The following is a 20,062-nucleotide window of genomic DNA, read 5'->3' as shown; positions in this document are numbered from 1 at the left end:
AGATTATCGCCTCGTTGAAATATATATTTTGCCGAGGACGTCTCAATAGGGTCAGGTAAAAAATTTATTTCATTTTCAATTAAAAGGTGACCCAGGCCGCTCTGAGAGCTGGCGAGGGTTTGGCGATCGGTTTTTGAGCTGCCCACTTAAAAGCTGATGAAGTGTTGACGGTCATTTTTGTCAGGATGACGATAGTCTGTCGATTGTCTAAGGATGGCAGACAGCCGATTGATGACAGACAGCAGATCATTGATACCTGCACCAGTGGGGACTGGACTTAGCGCCGGAGTCCGACGGAATTTCACTCGGATATATCCTAATCGGGTCGACTTAATCTATATGTACATTCCATTTGTCATTTAGGGGTCATCAGTTCGTGTATAAGTCGCCATATAAATTCAGTTATACTGTTATACAAGCATGGTAATTACTGGTATTTAACTTATTCTACTGATGCCGGATGTCAGTCAGTGGCGTAGGGTAATTGAATTGCTGACAGGTTTGAAGATCATTTTTGTCAGGATGGCTATAGTCTGTTGATTGTCTATGAGAGGGTGGATACAGACTGAGACAGCGGATTGATAGAACCCGTACATACGGCACACGGTCCAGGGATTGGACTTTCAACACGGAACTTCACGATCGGATATTCTCCTAATCAGGTCGACTTAATTTATGTCGCCTACATTCCATTTGTCATTCAAAGGTCATCAGCCCGCGTGTGTAATTCGTCAAATAAATTCAGTTATACGATCATAATAATCACTCTTGTGTTTAAAACTTGATCTATTTATAACTATGCTGGTAGTTAGTTGCGTTTTGAATTGCTACCATAAATTCCACTAGCGTCAATACAAAATATTTAGTTCAGCGCTTACTCATCATTACACGTACCGGACTAGACTATAACGCATCCGAGAGGGATATTCTAGATTTCTATTACAACGGTAGGGCTTATGTCTTATAGAGGTATGCGTATATAAACACATGGTTTAAAGGACTTAACGTTATGTAGGGCCTAGGCCTACTGTGTTCTGATAATGAATTTTTTTTTAAGACACGCCTACGCATGCATAAATAGTGCGTAGTTTCTACGTCGCAAATACTCGACGCACTTGGAAAACAAGCAGGCCTCTATACACGTATGTATAATAATACCTCGTTCATCTATTTGGAAGCATATTCTATATATTTAAGTGCGTTTGTGAAAGTATGTTCTGTACAGAGCTAGACGCACGATAAAGATAATTTTACATGGGCCCATTTCTTTTTTATTAGGGACTTCGGTACCATAAAGCGTGCGCAAAGACCGGCCAGAGTCAGTTTATTGGATATGGCTAGAGTTGTACATATCAGTTCAATTTCAATTAGTTTCAGTTATATTCGAAGTCAACAACTCCAAATTTTGATTACGTAGGGTCAAAGTAAGTTGAAACCAATTTCAAACGCACGGCGAGTCGTCTGATCGTAAAACGAGTTTTTGATAAACGCCACACGCCGTGTGGCACTCAATTTCCTTATCTCTTATCTCCCGTAACTTTAGTCGCCGTGGTCGCTATAGATTTCGACGGAAAATTTATAGCCATATTCTACAGTTGTTTCTGATAAAAACGTTCGTATAAATTTGATAAATCGAGGCCGTTATTTCACACGGTCGCCTCCGTCTCAAAGTTGGAGTCACATCGGTCTGGTCCAGTAAGTAAGTAAGTAAGTGGGTAGAACTTTGTAAAAACAGTATGGCCGTGAAATATTTCTCTGCGGTAACTAATTTAATGATTCTTTGAGTTTTAACTCTTAAGATGGGCCTTTATTTTCTGGTTGACAGACCGCCTTCGCGCGGGACACGGGCGAATCGTAGTGTACTACTAACTATACCGTAAGGTGCTGCCGCTATGCTCATAGTTAGCGTAATTTTTATACACTAACATCAATCGACTCCGGCAGGCGAGGTGCTACCGCTGTCCGCTGATTGCCACAGTCGATTGACATTAGTGTACAAACAATCCGCTAACGATGAGCATAGCGGCAGCACTTGACGGTCTTTACTTCAAACTAGGGCTTTTACTCGGATTAGGTACGTCTGATAAAAACTTCACAGTAATCATTTTACGTCGAGTTAACGAACCACGTTGGAGCTACGCGAGGAAGATTTCGTTTGGAAATATGTCAAATCACTATGTGATATATTTTGAATATATCATTATGAAGATCAGCATATTCTTTTTGATATGAATTTTATCAAACGTAATTTCACGTGTTTCTCAATTAGAAATCTAAACCCCGTAGAAAAAACCGCTGCTAAAATATCAGCCAGAGTGTTTGCTAATTGGATATGGAATTCACTGATATCCGGGACTGTCCTGATCTTACTAGTCAGCACTGTAGCTATATAAGTTTCATCCAGCCGCCTATATCTGCCTTCATCATTCTCTATTTTCATTTCTATCATATTGTAACTTTCTCTCTTCTGGTGTATACTTAATTGGAATGCGAAATACATTATCGATCGTGCTTAACCTCAATGTATCAGACGTCACAACTGAAAGAGGAGGGTTTAGACCTCATCCTCGGTGTAGATACATTCATCATGCAGATTTCAAACCGTTACACGAAAACCTCTATCTACAAGTCATGAATTACGTCATTTTTAGTGTTTCTGTTTCTGGCGTCTTTGCGAATGTTTTGTCGTTTATCATCCTTACTAAAGAACGCTCGACTAACACCAGTATATTCTATTTGAGATGCATGGCTGTTGCCGATCTATTCACGTGTCTATCTTATGTGGTCATTGAGTTTCAGTATCAGCTTTATACTCACACCTTGTTACTGGACATGACCGCTGCATTCAATCACGACATGAAACGTATTTATTCGTACACGCAATTTATTCAATTCATATTCGCGAGTGTTTCTGATCTAACAACATTACTAATAGCTATAGACAGATATATTGTAGTTTGTTGGCCTCTAAATGCGGTACGAATTATAAGAATGGAGAGAAGTCGTATCTACGTCAGTTTAGTCGTGATATTTTCTTTGACCGACATCAGTAGCAGAAATATGTTAAGGTACACAACTCGTCGGTACCGTAACCCATGCACCGGGCACGGCAGATGGACTCAGAAGCTAACGGCGTTTGGCAGAAATGTCTATCTGAAATATTATTCCACTTTCGTGCGGGCTCCGTTAATACATTTCCTACCGACAGTGACAATGATTCTTATAACTATCCGGTTGATTTTCACGTTGAGACGCGCAGGAGAAGCGAGAAAAACCATGTCTAGAAATAATCAAACTTTTAGCAGTAGCAGCAGCAGCAGCAGCAGCAGCGACCGTAGTTTAACGCTGACATTAGTTCTCATTTCATGTTTATTTCTAGTGAAACGTACTTTTTCTCTGAGAGGAGCCATAATGAATATCGTACGTTTCTATAAAGGCAAACACAATAAAACAACGTATATTTATCCGATACAGAATTTGATACGAATGATCGTAGCGTCTTGTAATTTCTATATCTACTGCGCTTCGAGGCGTCGCTTTCGAAATCAGCTTCGAAAGATGTTTATGGTAATTGTTCTTCGAAATGAATGACAGACAATCATCATAAACTGTGCCCTGATTTGACCGCCCTCACGACAGCGTCCTGGCCGGGACTTTCTTAGTGTTCTTACATTTATTAAACGTTTTCTATTTTTTTTGCAAACGCCGTCATCATTCAACCACATTCATCAGCACTCGAAAGTTAACTTTTTAAATTTTTGAATAGGAATCTTCATCATCATGTCTGAAACCAAATCATGTCACTATGGTGTATTGTTCGTACCCACAATCTAGATACATATTGATTCGATATCGATTTCGGCACATTCTAGAAATTTCAAAAAGCCTTTATTTAGTCCATACCAAATTCAAGCTGTTGATTGAACTGCATGAAAAATTATTCCAAATTTCTACCGGACACATATACAATCTCTATGTTGTAAAACAAAATATGTATTTGCTATCAATGATTTCAATCGTCAGATAAAGATGAAATATTTACATCGCAAATACTGTAGATTTCCGATTTTGTTACAATCCCTATCATGTTTGCTGCTCGTTGATTAGATCCGATAGGCGCAGCTCGTTTTAGACATAACAGGCTTTTTTTCAGAAAACACGTACACAAACTTGTGAATCTCTTTTCTGAATTCATTTTATTGCAGAATTTCCCTGTGAGTGTTTTTTTGTCGAAACGAACGTTTCTTGAACGGAAATTCGAAAATATCACTGGCGAAATACGACGCAAAGAAATCAATCGGTTTTTACGTTTTCTAATGAACTATTCTTCAAATCTATTTTCAGAGCAAAAATGAAGTTTCTGATAATATTAAGCAGCGTACTGGTTTCTTGTTACGGTATCGTCTGCCCGCCGAACTACTGCGACACGGTCAAGTGCCCGACGATAAATGGCTGCGGTCCTCGCCAGGAACTCGTCGAAAAGTCCAGCTTCTGTGGCTGTTGCGACACTTGCGTTAAGAGTCTAGGTAAGTCCGTATATAGCAACGGCTTCCCTGCTTCAATATGTATACGGCAAACTTGTGGTTCATTCACGTTCCAGCTATTACCCACTCCCACCCACTCTCTGTTCAATCGTTTGTAATTCCCAACGCCCCGTTCCCTTTTCATATATCTCCTCTCCCATCTTAGGACCAACTTTCTGTTTCAAGTTTTTCTTTCGATTTTTATGTAAGTATGATGGATTTTCATGTAAATCATCCATCTGATATTACGTATTTTTCGGTAGCTTTTTTCGGTTAAAGTTGCTCATCAAATTAACTGAATCTCACAATATTTTGCACATTCAGAAATTGGAGAGACATGCGCAACCAGGCTTTTAGGAGCTTCGATTATTGGGAAATGCTACGGTAACACAAAATGCCACCCGGAAAAAGGCGTTTGCGCTTGTAAGTACAATATGTTACATTCTGAAAGAAAATATCAAACGGGGAATTTGAAGTCATCCTACTAGGCACCCCAGCTTTGTCGTTAAGCCGCGGACACACTGGGCGATTTCGTCGGCCAACGAAATCGCCCAGTGTGTCCGGGCCTTTAGTAGATAAGGTACCAGGAACAGAATATCCTCACTATATCAAAAAACACAGTGATTTAACGATATAATCATCAATAGATTTCAACTCATTCTTGAAACTTGAGTCTGGTGTCGTTAATGCGTTTCGTTGTTGTATTATGCAGACAAGTGCCTCGATGAACGAGCCGAGATGTTGAAACTGGCACAGCAGAATATGTTGGGCGTAAGCGTACCGAACTGTGAAGAGGATGGATCTTACTCCAGAATGCGTTGTCGAGGATCCGTGTAAGATTTCCCTATATCTATCAATCCTAGCCATTCCCGAAACCGAGATACACCGGTTGAAACCAAACCCCGCTGGCAAGCGAGGGTGATGGGCCATTATGTGCAGCTAATATTTTCACACCGATGACATCTTTGTTGTCATATTTTAAGATGAAGACTTCATTTTTAAATTTCACGGCTCTTGGCCCGTTTTCGTATAGATGTACATGTTTGAGAAAGGATGGAACTGAGACTAACCACAGAATGAACGCCTGGGAGACAGAGGGCGCCACTTGTCGTATGTATTACAAACTATAGGATGTACTCTCAGAATTGACTTATACTTAACTCAAGTCAGGAGAATAAACATTCATCTTATCTTTATCTTAACTACAAAATAGTCACCGCCTATCTAATGAATCCTGGAGCACATCTGCCTCCGTTTTTTTCGGTACTGGTATTCTTAAGATAATGAAATACGTCTATCTTTCAGGATGCGCGAGAGATCAAGCTGAATTTCTGAGAACTGGTATGGTCGGGCTTTCATTTGACTGCGCCGACAATGGCAACTATAACCCCGTACAGTGTCGCGGATCAGCCTGCTTCTGCGCGGACGAATTCGGTAAACAAATCGAAGGAACGGATTCTGTGAGCATCGGCAGGAAAGATGAAATGAATTGCTAGTTGTTTTTGTTTCAATTGAATGAATAAAGTATTGTCACGTTGAAAATGAACGTATCTCACTGAAACTGATTTTGTCTTTGATTTTGTTCACCACTTTCCGAAATAACGTCTTTCATATTTTGAACCCGGGCTCAAATCGATGAATTGTGGCATAATAAAAACGTTCGTATGAATTTGATGAATCGAGGCTCGGTGAAGTTTGTCCTATCGTCTCAAGTAACTAGAATGAAATTAGTTCCTTTGAACTGCGTATGAACAGTATTGAAATATTTCTCTGTGTCGGCAACTAGATTCATGAATCTTTAAGACCGCCAGCGGTACCTGCCATTCGGACAGACCCTTAGACACGACCCCAAACGAGTCACACGCGGATGCAATCATCGTTCCCATCGATATATCCGTGTTTTAACACAAATAGCGACTTTGACGACTGACAAGAATCCATTGCAGACTGGCTTGGCGAACCGTGGATGCACTATTACAGTCTATCGTCAGGTGCTGTCGCTATGCTCATCGTTAGCGGATGTTTCGTACACTAACCTCTATCGACTCCGGCAATCGAGGTGCTACCACTGTCCCCTGATTGCCACAGTCGATTGATATTAGTGTACGAAATATCCGCTAACGATGACCATAGCGGCAGCACCTAACGGTCTTTACCACAAACTACGGTTTTCACTATAAATTTAACAAAGAAAAGTGAACTCAAGTAAAATAAAACTGATAAACTCGTCTCTTAATTCTATTCACCACTCTTTAATATTTTGAACCCGCTCAGCTCGTATCGATGTAGTCTTGGTTGTAGTCGCCCCTGGAGGAATTTCGTTGCGCAAGTACTGTACAGGAAGGTGACGAACGACCGGGAACGAACAATAAACACCCAGCAATATTTAGTGACATCTAGCTTTCGTAAACCATAATGCAATACTTATATCACAAACAATCATAAATAATTGATATTTTTTTAATACATGAGCTCCTTTGATACAGAGCATAGAAGACACATTTTGAAATGGATATACAATATTAACTAAGACGTTATCGCTTGGCCGCTCCACTCTCCCTTTAGGCCCATTCTCCATTCCCACACTATCATCTCTTGCTTCCCACTTTCCACTCACATTCCCTCTCTCCCTCACCAGCGAACAATTTCTGTCACAGAGGTTCTTAGCGAGGTCATTTTCGCTTGCCAGGCTTTGATATCCTCCCAGTGATGCTCACGCAAACACACTACATTCAGTTGACAAGTTGCAAGAGTTATTAATACATTATGGGGCTTAGTGTTCTGCCCAGAGGGTGGCGGCTTTGACAAGCAACTCCACTGCATTCCAGAACATAGTCAGAAAATGTGAATAACATATGTTCTAAAAGTACCTAATCTAACAGGTCCAGAATGCATTTAAATACAAGAAAAAGAGTCAATTTTCAAATTTCTTTTTGGCAGGAACCCCGAACCCCCTTTAATGAGCTTTGCCACCGGCATCAGAGAGCAATAATTTTAAGGAATATAGTCAATGGCTGGATCCGTCCATGCCTGCTAGCAGTACACAAATTTGTGAAATCAATAACTTACTTAGCGGCTTTTGTATCACCCTGACCATACGACATCATAAAACAAAACAGCGAGTCAATTAGGCCAACAGATGGGGGGTAAGATAATTGAAAAGAGAACAGATCTTTAAGGTTGTCTTGGGGCAGAAAAGAATGAAGTGCTGCTCATCTTCTGGGGCAAAATCGAAGATGGGTGAGAAATTGTTAGAGAGGCAAGCCAGCCTTATTGAATTTTTAAGTTGTAGGAACTTATACAAAGTTTGGTGAAGTTCTTCCTCAGGGTCGGATTTTCTTTTTGTAGAATAATGATAATGAGGAGATAATGATAATGATAGTGAGAACCAGTTTTTGAATAGTTTTTTTAGAACAGAGTTTTAGGGGATTTAGTAAGATCGTTAATGTCTTGCAACCAGAGAGACACGGGGATGCTGAATCTTCGACAAACGCTCGGGGTCGGATAATCCTCGTTGGACCAGAAGCCACGCAAAGTCAAAACAATGGAGAATATTTCGGACTGATGTAGAAACTGGGGCGCGGCCAGGGTTTGGTTGGCATGAGCGTTGGTAGGAGGCATTCAAACCCTGGTAAGCGAGGATGGAGCGTGGCGTATCATATACTGTTGACGCAGTGACAATCGACGGCCATTTCGGGGTCAATGCGACAAAAAACAGCATTCAAATCACGATCCTAAATATATCTGCTGACAAAGACATTAATCGTTTGATTGTTTGCTTAATGAGATGTTACAGATAATGGAATGAATCACGTACAGTTTGGTCAAATAGAAAGAAACTTTTATCAGTTTATTGATAGGAATGATAACTTCCTCGTTCGATACATTACAACGAAATACAAGGAATAAGCGATGATTAAATAGACCATTTAAATCGTGTTTATTTGATAATTTATTTCCTCATCGTTTTGTTTGCCTCAACCCTGCTCCGTCACAAATGAGGTGATCGAAATGGGAATTTTCATACCATCGAGCTACTTGGTACGTGTATGTGTAATATTTTATATTCGGCAAAGAATGCGCTCTGTTAACTTATACCCTCCGAAGCTGCACCATCGTTCATACGTCATAGCTCTGTTGACGGCGTGGTTGATCTTTCGTAAGTTTACAGATGTGCAATACTCTCAGAATGAAATTTTAGTCACATTTTATTAGAAAAATAGGAGCATTCTCACGTATTTTTATGTAATTAAGTATGATATACAGCTATCTATCGCGTCATTGGATATACGTAAGACTGTGCATGAAAAAATATTTTCTAATAAATATAAATCCGAATTTTACATCAGCCTATACATCGTTTGTGCCTATTGGCATTCATTTTGGAACTGAATTAGAATTGAAAAGATCGTTTATGAAACTGAAATCGAAAAAGCTGCGATGGGAACGCACAAGTCGTTGATTCTCTTCGGAAATAAAAACTGAGTTAAATATTTGATCGTTAATTTTCAATTGTTTTTTTTCTTCGAAACTCGCGAGCTATATTCCAACCGAACACTACTGTATGGTTAGACAACATTGTTCTAAATGGGAAACATATACACTATATCATTTTTTTCAGTGGATATCGTGACATCGCTGAGTCTAGAAGCTTCAATTAGTCCCGATACGGAATTGCATTTGGGAGATAGCGTTGAGCTAATCTGTTCCTTGAGCCCCGCAAATAAAGAAGAACAACACCTACAATCCTTATCTTGGAACTCCAATTCGAGACCGGTTTCGAAAGGCTGTTACTATACTGACAAAGACAAACGTTATCGAATCGAGTGCGTCCGAGAGGCCGGTTTGGTCAGAGAAGTCAAACTGATAATCGACAACCTGACTGAAAGTGATTCTGCAGTCTATTGGAAATGTAGCTACCTCAACGACATGAGTAGGAAATTGAAACTACGAATAAAAGGTGAACAACGACTGCCTTCCGGGGGAAGCACCGCGAGGCGACCAGTCACTCTCCAAACGTCCGGTTAGTCTCACAGTCGACGCACTGAAAAGTCCCAGATATAAATTGACGTCGATATTTTAGGTCGACCATTTCATTTCATTTGATTCCATTATACGTCGGAAAAAAGGCTGAGCCTATTAGTAATGTTATGTTTCAACACACGAATCAGCCCGGGATCCAGTTTCAGAGCGGATACTTTTCCACGACTGGGTTGAAATCTCAGAATCGGTCTTGATTGGTAATAACTTTTCATTGAGTGAACTTTACTGCCGACTGTAGCCTATATATGATCGGCCCATCCGAAGCGCTTTATGGTTATCTCAACTGAGATGATATTGCTGGCAGGTTATTTCTCAATGAAGCTTTCTTTATTAAACAGGTTCTAAACGACGCACTGATGGAAGTATTACCCACTTATCTAGCGGTGTGATATTAGAATACCGTTTGGCAGACGATACTATCGGCAGTAATTGGAGTCGCTTACGACGGGACAGCTTTAGTAACTATTTTGTCTTCGAACCTGAGCACGCGAATAAACGTTACGAATTCCGCGCTGTAGGCGATGGCCGTAAGTCAAATACGCTATAAGGGGAGGGATGACCGTAATGGTTAGTCGGGGGGGGGGGCAACGGTTAGTCAATGGTTAAGCCGATGGATTGATCGAGTGGACCGAATCATTAGATGATGACCAGCGGTCGAAACGCTGCCGGAGCATGCACGGTGATCGCCAGATCATCACTTGATACGGGTCGGGGGGTTCTAGGAGAGGGACATTCTGAAATTTCTGGACTATCTCAAAGCATTTAGCATTTAGGGAACTTTAGAGACTAAAATGCAATGAAATATGGTCGTATGGCTGTCTTATAAATACATGTTTATACTTATTGTTTCAGGAACCATTTTCAACGCGGGAATCGCAATGCTTGTTATCGGAATCGTTATATCGGTGTGCTCCCTGGTTAGTTACATCCACTATCGACGTTATGGACAGCAGATCGTCACGAGACTTATCCGTAAGATTTACTACGTTAAAGTTGACCGGGAAACTCTGTCGAATCTATTGCATGTAGAATGAAAATATCAGAGAAAGCGCGCAGTTGGGAGTGACAGGTGTGACAGATTAATAACTCAAATTTCCGCCAGATGGCAAACTAGTCAAACCTGGCTGCTCTTACTGCATCAACACGCCCTAGAGCTGTCTTATAGGCGTTTCAATGAGCAAAGATCTCATGGAAAAATTTGATGAAATGAAAAAGCAAAAACTTTTTTTAAAAAGTGCTTCAACGTTTTTAGAAATACATTCCCAAACGAAACATTAAAGCAGTTAAGAATATGAATGGAAATTTGTCTAGTTTAATACAATACATTTCCGAACACCGTACTTGAGCCCAACGTCAGTCCTACCTGATTACGCGTTCGATAATTTAGGTAGGCGGGGTCAAACCCGTATCTAAGATAGGCCTCACCCGTATCTAAGATAGGCCTCATCCGTATCTAAGATAGGTCTCACCCGTATCTAAAATATTCTAATTTCATAATCGTTGCTAATCATTGTATGATTTTTAGATCGATATCACAGGAGCTCGTAGTCGAAGTTCGGGTCGGGTGAAATTTACTCCCAGTACCTGGAATACTGGATGCTCTGAACTACAGTTCACCCCTTCAAACTTCAAACACGAGCCCCTGTGATACCGGTTTATACGTTATATTTAGATTGCTTGTTGAGATATCGCGGGGATGAAGTGTACGTGAACCGTCCCAGCCGACCGCAAGAGGTCGCTGCCAACATTCCGTCTGGTGGAGGTGGTAGAGCTATGTGTATGTATATAGACCTAACATTCTGCTTATCCGCACAAATAGTCACTATTTACAGAATATGAGTCTGGTTGGACCGAATTCGAACCACCTTTTCGAAATTTATCTTCCAAATTCTAGGATCATTTGCACATCTCATGAAATTTATACATCGGGTATAGAACCAGAATGGTCGAATATACAATCACTGACTGTGAAATTAGTCCCAAACTCGAAACTAAGATTTTGAATTTGCTTTACTAATTATTCAGTATAATAATTAACTCCAGTGGATATTTTTACGTTATCGCAGTATTTTCTTGTTGCTTTTTTGATATGACAATAATGGTCCGATGTTGATATTATTCTCGACAGCTGTAGCCATCGATGCGTACTGCGACCCTGATGAACTTCTCGGCGCCGGCAGGAAATCGAAGGGAAAATCGATAATGAAAAAGAAGAAATCGAACATAACGCAGAACCACCCGCCGCCGTCTAACTCCGTACCAAGCCCGGAATATGACAGTTACGTCATCGCTGGCCGCGTCCCAGAAGATGATTACGTCGCCCATGACATTGCTGCTTCGCACGCTGAATACATAAACGACGACCAAGTCGCGAAAAGCATCGTGAAAGGTGTTCCAAACCACAACCAAGCGACGCTAGCATCGGAAGCGTTGACTAAAAGTCTGAGAAGTCTGAATCCGGTATATAGTGAGGTCAAGAAGAAAAAGGTGATGTGAGAGTATTGTAACGTTACTATTCCCATATTGTTTTATATCGTTTTGGTCTGGTCTATTATTTGTTTGACTTTTCTCTCGACTAACAGACCTCCAAATGGACTGAAGGCTAATTAAATCTGGTCTTGACTAAAGTAGCGCTTATTTTCTATTCATAAAATCTAACGTTTGATAGTCGTTTCTTTTTAATTTCAGTTCCGAACTACCGAAGACTCCGATTACGATAACATTTAGATATTTTAACACTCGACGTCTGCGACTAGCTCTGTCCCGACTGTGAATTAGTTCACCAGAAAGAAGTCCTCCTTTAAAGTTTACTCGATATATTTTTCTTTTTTCTCCATTCGAATTCTATGTACATAGAAACATTTAACAATATTCGCTCTCTCAAAAGTAACAGAGAAGAAGTTTTTCATATAAGGATTACGCAATTTCGTATTTCATGTATATATAGCTCAATTTCCACACGTAAAAATGTCTATATGTTTCTTCATCTACTGTTTCAGCTTTCGATCACTATTTGTAGATATATTTTTCCATTCATTGTAACGGGAGTTAAATTTGGTGCAGATTTATTATGAAATATACAAATAGAAAAATCACGGTCACACTGTCTTTCGTTATTCAGTTCAGAGCTTCGTTCATAGCCAAGAAAATGGTCTTATATCCTAAGACTGGTTTTTGATTGGTGCTGGGCACCACCTCGTGGAAACTACAGAACCTGCCACAAGAGCTTGGCACCGTGAATTGATACGACCCGAGACGACGATTGGTTAATTTCGATGAGACGATTCGTCGACAAAACTAGGATTCCGATAGTCGCCCTCGTTGTGGTAATGGACGTTCTGGTCACCCGTCGATAAGTCGAAATTAGTTTTGTTTTTCCTGAAAAAGTAAAGCGTTCGTTGGTGAAACTGATAGAGAATTGATGGCACATTGATGGGGCATTGATGGCGCATTGTTGGGGCATTGCCAGCGCGTGATATTTCATGTACTATCGCTATAATACTTACTTGTAATAGAGAACGAATATGATAATAATGACGATGATCACAGCTACAGGAATACAGATCGCTAGCACGATTGTCGTGGTATGAGTATCGTCATTTGTGTTTGCTCCCGGATTTCCACTCGGTCCGGGTGACACGGATGGCTCTACTGTTGGTCCGACTGACGCTGAAGGTCCAATTGGTCCCACTGATGACGAGTTTGCAGTTGTGTTGGGCTGGATGGAAGGGTTTACTGTGGTGCTGGGCAGGACGGAAGGGTTTATCGCGGTGCTGGGCTGAATGGAGGGGTTTACTGTGGTGCTGGGCGGAAGGGAAGAGTTTGCAGTGGCACTGGGCTGAGGGCTGGATTGGCTTGCTGTGACGAAAGGGCTTGTCGTGATGCCGGTTGGCATCGGTGGCGTGGCCGATCCCATTGGCGAAGCTGTAGACTGAGCAGTTGTCGATGACAGAGATCTGACAGGTCCTGCAGTCGATGGCCTAATACTCACAGTAGGACTCGCGGCCGTTGACGGTAGAAATCCGTTACCGACCAAGAGAAAACCTTCAATAAAACAGAAAAGATAAAATTCTCCAGTTGATAACTTCCAGTTTATTAGCTCAGTGTAAACCTCATTATGTCCATATCTGACCCTTAACAGATATAACATTTTTTAAGGATATGTATATCGTTAAAAAATAAAGGGCACATTAATGACGTGCCATTTTAGTTTAAACAGCATTCACACAGAATAAAGCATTCAATGATATCATGATAAATATGATAAAATTTGTAATCCATTTTAGATACATTCAATATTGTCGAATAAGGTTACAACTAAAACACGAAAATAATGACATCTCATCCTAATAATACAAGTTTTCAAATTTTACATATATACTCGAAGGAGACATATAAAAATCATAAAATCCACTCACCTAAAATAAATACAATTGCTGACATGTTGGTCTCTAGAATCCCTTTCCGATCTTAAGACATAATAAACTACGGTCAAATGTGATACACTTATAACGTATAGGTTGATATGTAGCCTATATCTTTAGTAGGTGACAGGATTTATCTCTTAATAATGTAGGTAAGCATTTGGGCGTTTAAAGCACGGCAGTTTGAAAAATCCGTTTGATAATGTACATAAACATATATCGGCATACCATTCAAGTGCATGCAATAACTTATCAGTTCTGTTTGCCAATCTTATCACTCAGTAGGTGCTCGCAATATTATCGCGGTCGAAAATAATAGCTTCATTCGAACGTTAGACACACATTTAATCAACGCGTTAACGTTCGTTATTTAAGTTCCGACGCCGAACGAAATGGAAGTAGTGTCAAATTTAGAATTTAGAATTTCAAACCGTTTTAACATCTAACGATATTTAACAGTGGCAACAAGAAAACGAACTTGAAAGTTGTGGTTTTCATAATTCATCTTTGACGCCTTGAAAAATAACGTCGACCCATGAAGCTATTTTGGATTTGGATATATCGATCATTGAATTGAATTGACCGGCAACCAGTCTAGCCCCGAATATCGATGACGTATTGCACATCTCAAAAAATGATTGTTAAAATTTATCAAAATTGATATAAGATTTATGCGATATATTTAATTACAAAGTAAACGCCTAAATTCATATTTGTAATTGATATTTCGAAGCGCCAATATTCGATGACGTAGTGCACAGAACCGCATGCTAGGTATCAAATGTATATAAACAGTATTGTAACGGTTTTTACGGCGTCCAAAAATAAGTAATATCCGCCATCGGGGGCAGATACACAGTTGTTTTAGTTATAGTAAAAATCGGTTTAAGTTCATCAAGTTCAAGAATGAAAATAATGTTTCGTCCAGATAGACCATTCCACAGTTGCACGAGAAGGTTTTTGACTACGTAGCTAATTTTCATTTGAACCACTGCGGAAATGGTTTCAGATATCGGAGCGTCAACTTTGTCTAATCTCTATACAGATACAACCTATTCTTAAATTAAAATATAACGCGAGGCTTGGGCAAGATTTCGCCCAAGTCCTGTACCCCTCATTGCTTCTTTTCTTGCGATGTGGTTTTCATAATTCATCTTTCGCCTTTTCTGCAGACGAGTTCTGGATTTCGCTTCGTTTCTCGTTTTCTTTGACAAGGCGAGCCAGTTTTCGTATGGCGCTTCGGAATTTGTCCCCGACCTAAAAGAGAAATTACACGTTTTATTTCAAGACCGTTGGCGGAACGAATTATCCGAAAATGTTAGTACCGTTTTATCCGATTGGATTTTGTCAATTTCTACAATGGAAATGACGCCATCTTTATCCGTGTCCGCGGCCTTAAACGCCTTGTCTAAATACGATTTCTCTTCAGCTGACAAACCCTGATAATATAATAATTACAGTAATTATATTTTCAATCTCATTTTTTTCCAAAAATACCTATTTTAGTTTATATGAAACAGTTCGAAGGAGGCTTCAAAAAGATGATGCAGCTATGTAGCAAAAGTTCTCAAAACAAGACTGAATGTGAGTAGTCGAATAAACACTGTAATCCGTGTACACTGTAGATACGCAATTCACGTCACGCAATTCGAATTTCTATATGATACAATATATTGAAATGAATCAAGTGGTTATTACGTCGTGTGTGTATTATTAGTAAAGACCACTACTGTGCTTGCACACGTTTTCGATACCTGTTTCGGAATGTTTTGCAATTGTTCCGAAGTAAGTTGATTCGATTCTGATTGCACGACCAATACACGCATAATATCCCTGTAAAATAGATTGATATAGAAGTAAATGTCACATTATTATAAGTAGCAATTTACGAAAGAAATTAAGGGTTGAGCTTAAGATAAGATGCATTCTGGAATTTTCGGTGAGTTCCATCTTTCTGGGGCACTGGATTCAGTCATTCAGTTACTTAAGTTTCAGTGACGGGTTGTTGTAGCGGTTTTAAGACTGTAAGGTAGTTGGTTGTAGCGGGAATATGGAATGACATTATCAAAATCCGCCATTCAACTACTTACAGAATTTCAAATGGATAATCGCGTTCCTGGTCATTTCCGGTCAGATCATTCGGATGCGTGGTCAACCAACATTCCGGTTTGCGGTCGCAGTCCGCGATCGAGTCCGCCTCCTCGTTGTGCAGGAACCCGTAGTGACTCCACCAGAAGTTCACGGCGATATTACTGCCGTAAGAATTGACTTGGTGGATCCTGAAAAAGAACCCGAACATTAATTTGCTAAGACACAATTTTCTAGATCGGCGCCGTTGTAACCAACTGGTTTTAACCCAAATTTTTGAAAATATCAACCGCGTGGTCTGATACCCCCCTAAAACTTACCACATGTACGGCACATACAGACAGTCTCCAGCCGATATATTGACGTTATAATATTCCACGTTGTCGGCCATTTTCGGGTACTTTTCGAAATCGACGCTTGAAAAAAAGATACGCAAAAAATCATCTTAGTATTTTTTAGGAAGAAATTCGATTCAATTCAAAAAGAGGATCGGACTGAACAGGTCGGTAGTCGAGGCCTCCAATGGACCCGTATTCAAAGACCATCGGATGAACAAGTGGGCAGTAGGCATATTTTTTCAACAACATTTCACAATGATATTTGTGTAAATTTCTCACAGAAACTCACACATTTTCAAACTTTCTATACCGTGGAATGGCCGGTTTTACACAGGCCTATATAGAACTCCTGCGGTTAATCATTGAATATACCGTTACGGGGATACGCCCATAATACCTCCGTCCAAAATCCCACACCCAGAATCCCTCCACCCAGAATACCCTCATATGTGTCCAAAATACCTCCACCCAGAATAAAAAGAAATACTATAATTCTATTATTTAGATGTATAAAGTACCACCAATATTGACTATTATACATGTATAGGATCATATATAATGTATTACGGTATATATAAGCCTATACTGAATAATAATTGAATAACAATTAATGACAATGTTCACTTCCAATTAGTTATGGCTGGGAAATTTAAAAAAATCGACCCAATTTGAACAAACAACGAGATAGGGATAGAATATTAGTTAGTTTATCTCATGTCTTTAATCTAATACTAGATTTCTCTGGAAACAATTCAATATTTAGATTATAGAATATCAATTAGTCCTATATCTAAGAAAACAATGTACTTCTTCGGTATACACACTGAATTCAGTTCATTTCCATTTAACTGCAACAATGATCTTCGAACAATATACTGAAATTAACATCATACTTTGTTTTACTCAATTAACTACTTTTAAACTACAGAACATTGGTTTATTTGAATATGGCCTGTAAATTCAAACTTTGATGGGGACAAATTCTAAAAAATTATATTACTAATAGGTTCCTAATTTTTGTTCTTCAGGCATAAACCCATTCGATCTAGGGCCTGGAGGTATTTTGGAAACATATGAGGGTATTCTGGGTGGAGGGATTATGGGTGTGGGATATTTCGGTGGAGGTATTTTGGGCGGAAGTATTATGACCCGGATTCACCGTTACGCCATCCTCGCTTGCCAGGGGTCCGGTATCACTCCCGAACTCGCTTCCACCAGCCCCCTGGCCTCCATCCTCGCTTGCCAGGGGTGCGGTATCACCCCCGAAATCACTTCCACCAGCCCCCTGGCCTCACGAAGCGTGATTTCATTACTGGCGCTGTTGCGCGTGACGTCATATATCGATTTGCGAAATACTTCCTGACGGTTTGTTACGAGCGCTGTGATTGGTGCGACCGGATTCTGGTCGGCTAGTAACGACTCCAACGACTCGTGAGGTCAAGGAGTTCGGGGAACAGCTTTAGCGTAGTGGGTTCGAATCCCTTGACGGGTGAAGATGCCTGGCCTCATGAAGCGTGATTTCATTACTGGCGCTGTTGCGCGTGACGTCATATATCGATTTGCGAAATACTTCCTTGTTCGGTAAAACGTTTGCTGATTGGTCAATGTAACGGGAAAACCAACATAAGTCTACTGACGGTTTGTTACAAGTGCTGTGATTGGTACGACCGGATTCTGGTCGGCTAGTAACGACTTCAACGACTCGTGAGGTCAAGGGGTTCGGGGAACAGCTTTAGCGTAGTGGGTTCGAATCCCTTGACGGGTGAAGATGCCTGGCCTCACGAAGCGTGATTTCATTACTGGCGCTGTTGCGCGTGACGTCATATATCGATTTGCGAAATACTTCCTTGTTCGGTAAAACGTTTGCTGATTGGTCAATGTAACGGGAAAACCAACATAAGTCTACTGACGGTTTGTTACAAGTGCTGTGATTGGTACGACCGGATTCTGGTCGGCTAGTAACGACTTCAACGACTCGTGAGGTCAAGGGGTTCGGGGAACAGCTTTAGCGTAGTGGGTTCGAATCCCTTGACGGGTGAAGATGCCTGGCCTCACGAAGCGTGATTTCATTACTGGCGCTGTTGCGCGTGACGTCATATATCGATTTAAGAAATACTTCCTTGTTCGGTAAAACGTTTGCTGATTGGTCAATGTAACGGGAAAACCAACATAAGTCTACTGACGGTTTGTTACAAGCGCTGTGATTGGTACGACCGGATTCTGGTCGGCTAGTAACGACTTCAACGACTCGTGAGGTCAAGGGGTTCGGGGAACAGCTTTAGCGTAGTGGGTTCGAATCCCTTGACGGGTGAAGATGCCGTTACGCAGGTCAACATCGTCAGACCGGCCCGGGCGGTTTTACACAGCATATTATACCATACATACCTGTCAACGTCAATCGGCGAAAACGACCGGTTTATCGGTACTTTATGGCCGTGCTTGTGAGGGTCGACCATGACGAATGTCTTCGTGCCACGGAACACGCAAATGATGTTATCGCTGAGGTCCGTATGAGCCACGGACTTCGTTCCTCCGCTACTGAACCACATCAGCTTCAAGATTTAAAGAAAGATTTATTTCACCACAGTTGGATTCTGCTGATTTAGGCCTACATTCTATGAATACAATTATACACTTACCGTTTTGATCAAATATTTCCTCAGATTGTCACACTGCAGTGGTCCGGGATAAAGAACATCTTTGCTACGAAACAAAAAACAAAGCTTGATGATATATATTCCCCTCTCCCAATGTCAACCGTGTTCACTTTTTTCGATCTTTTGTAAAGCGAATAAAATCGCACACCATACCTCAAAAAATACGGCATATCTTCTATCATGTAATTATCCGTTTGCTTGTACGTTTTTACCCATTCGCTAAAATGCATATCCGATGCGGGTAGGGCGCGGTCCTCTTTCTTGCGCGTTTCCACCGTGACCCGGGCATCGTCTGCGAGATCCAACGACGCGAAATACTCGTCGGTCCACAGTCGGAAAGCCGGCGAGATCTCAGCGGCGTGCTTCATCAACAGAGGCGCCTGATTTTTCACGTACTTTTCCGTAAACGTCGACATCAACGGCCAACCGACCACTTCATCAACCGGCAGATGTGGACCGCAGAATCCGAACGGCATTTTGTGACCACCGCGCCTATTACCGCCGTAACTGCTACAGTTGGCCGCAAGGCCGACCCGCGCAAAAATGACCACTAATCCCGATAAAAGTGGGAGCTTTTGCAGCATCGACGAGCAGCCGAACACCAGAACCATTTTCAGTTACAATGTTCTTTTAAATCTAGTAGTGTTCATTTATATACTTAATACACAGTCAGCTCTTCGTGCGAAAAATTGCATATGTCTCAACCCGGCGTCGGCGCGCGGTATTGAACCTAAACCGGTTACTTTATCATCGTGACTGTAATTACTATAGGTGTACACAGCAGCATGCAATGAATGGTCGAGAATATTGTACTGGTTCTTGCAGTTTTCGGCTCGTGTGCGGGTGATTTTTTTTTATTGTAGCGTATTTCCGCCAAATATCTAACATGTTTGATATTTTTCGACGCATCCTCGTCTGCGGGCAACTCGGCGCTGCATTCGTCGTCAATGCGCGTGCGTCACTACTCAAACTAAACTGATGATAGCGTC

The 20,062-nt window shown here is 40.9% G+C and overlaps 3 protein-coding genes across 11 annotated transcripts; 2 read left to right on the top strand and 1 right to left on the bottom strand.

Moving 5' to 3' along the window:
- Nucleotides 1-780: 780 nt before the first annotated feature.
- Nucleotides 781-6,084, top strand: LOC141910890 (saxiphilin-like). 7 transcript variants are annotated; one of them, XM_074801757.1, is made up of 7 exons: nt 1,090-1,142; nt 1,279-1,424; nt 4,345-4,526; nt 4,848-4,946; nt 5,236-5,356; nt 5,557-5,633; nt 5,829-6,084. In XM_074801757.1, exons 3-7 carry the CDS (start codon nt 4,352-4,354, stop codon nt 6,017-6,019), a joined length of 663 nt encoding a protein of 220 aa, XP_074657858.1. In that variant the 5' UTR covers nt 1,090-1,142; nt 1,279-1,424; nt 4,345-4,351; the 3' UTR covers nt 6,020-6,084. The 7 variants fall into 7 exon arrangements, with proteins under 7 accessions (XP_074657859.1, XP_074657854.1, XP_074657855.1 ...); XM_074801758.1 differs by lacking the exons at nt 1,090-1,142; nt 1,279-1,424 and adding an exon at nt 781-969; XM_074801753.1 differs by lacking the exons at nt 1,090-1,142; nt 1,279-1,424 and adding an exon at nt 782-947.
- A 2,451-nt stretch (nt 6,085-8,535) lies between these two features.
- On the top strand, nt 8,536-12,619 carry LOC141910955 (uncharacterized). 2 transcript variants are annotated; one of them, XM_074801852.1, is made up of 7 exons: nt 8,536-8,682; nt 9,145-9,546; nt 9,905-10,093; nt 10,419-10,538; nt 11,239-11,343; nt 11,695-12,053; nt 12,255-12,619. In XM_074801852.1, exons 1-7 carry the CDS (start codon nt 8,601-8,603, stop codon nt 12,291-12,293), a joined length of 1,296 nt encoding a protein of 431 aa, XP_074657953.1. In that variant the 5' UTR covers nt 8,536-8,600; the 3' UTR covers nt 12,294-12,619. The 2 variants fall into 2 exon arrangements, with proteins under 2 accessions (XP_074657953.1, XP_074657954.1); XM_074801853.1 differs by having other exon boundaries at nt 9,145-9,483; nt 12,255-12,618.
- A 36-nt stretch (nt 12,620-12,655) lies between these two features.
- LOC141910956 (tRNA wybutosine-synthesizing protein 5-like) lies at nt 12,656-19,750 on the bottom strand. Of its 2 annotated transcripts, XM_074801854.1 has the most exons (10): nt 19,227-19,750; nt 19,056-19,119; nt 18,802-18,968; nt 16,399-16,494; nt 16,081-16,269; nt 15,745-15,823; nt 15,316-15,429; nt 13,985-15,247; nt 13,073-13,610; nt 12,656-12,944 (listed from the first exon to the last, which is right to left on the bottom strand). In XM_074801854.1, the coding sequence occupies exons 1-8, from the start codon at nt 19,682-19,684 to the stop codon at nt 15,134-15,136; spliced, it is 1,281 nt and encodes a 426-aa protein (XP_074657955.1). In that variant the 5' UTR covers nt 19,685-19,750; the 3' UTR covers nt 12,656-12,944; nt 13,073-13,610; nt 13,985-15,133. The 2 variants fall into 2 exon arrangements, with proteins under 2 accessions (XP_074657955.1, XP_074657956.1); XM_074801855.1 differs by lacking the exon at nt 12,656-12,944 and having other exon boundaries at nt 13,069-13,610.
- Between the last annotated feature and the right edge of the window lie 312 nt (nt 19,751-20,062).

This window comes from Tubulanus polymorphus, chromosome 9, assembly GCF_964204645.1.
Source record: "Tubulanus polymorphus chromosome 9, tnTubPoly1.2, whole genome shotgun sequence".
Classification (NCBI taxonomy): domain Eukaryota; kingdom Metazoa; phylum Nemertea; class Palaeonemertea; order Tubulaniformes; family Tubulanidae; genus Tubulanus; species Tubulanus polymorphus.
This window is presented reverse-complemented; position numbering and strand designations above follow the sequence as displayed.

Coding starts and splice junctions, on each gene's coding strand:
- LOC141910955 (XM_074801852.1), top strand. CDS start 8,601: ATGCGCTCTGTTAACTTATACCCTCCGAAGCTGCACCATCGTTCATAC. Junction 10,539..11,238: donor GATCGTCACGAGACTTATCC/GTAAGATTTACT, acceptor CGTTATATTTAG/ATTGCTTGTTGAGATATCGC. Junction 12,054..12,254: donor GTGAGGTCAAGAAGAAAAAG/GTGATGTGAGAG, acceptor TTTTAATTTCAG/TTCCGAACTACCGAAGACTC.
- LOC141910890 (XM_074801758.1), top strand. CDS start 4,352: ATGAAGTTTCTGATAATATTAAGCAGCGTACTGGTTTCTTGTTACGGT. Junction 4,527..4,847: donor CACTTGCGTTAAGAGTCTAG/GTAAGTCCGTAT, acceptor TTGCACATTCAG/AAATTGGAGAGACATGCGCA. Junction 5,357..5,556: donor ATGCGTTGTCGAGGATCCGT/GTAAGATTTCCC, acceptor GTTTTCGTATAG/ATGTACATGTTTGAGAAAGG.
- LOC141910956 (XM_074801854.1), bottom strand. CDS start 19,684: ATGGTTCTGGTGTTCGGCTGCTCGTCGATGCTGCAAAAGCTCCCACTT. Junction 15,824..16,080: donor GATTATCCATTTGAAATTCT/GTAAGTAGTTGA, acceptor TCTATTTTACAG/GGATATTATGCGTGTATTGG. Junction 15,430..15,744: donor TGCAAAACATTCCGAAACAG/GTATCGAAAACG, acceptor TTATATTATCAG/GGTTTGTCAGCTGAAGAGAA.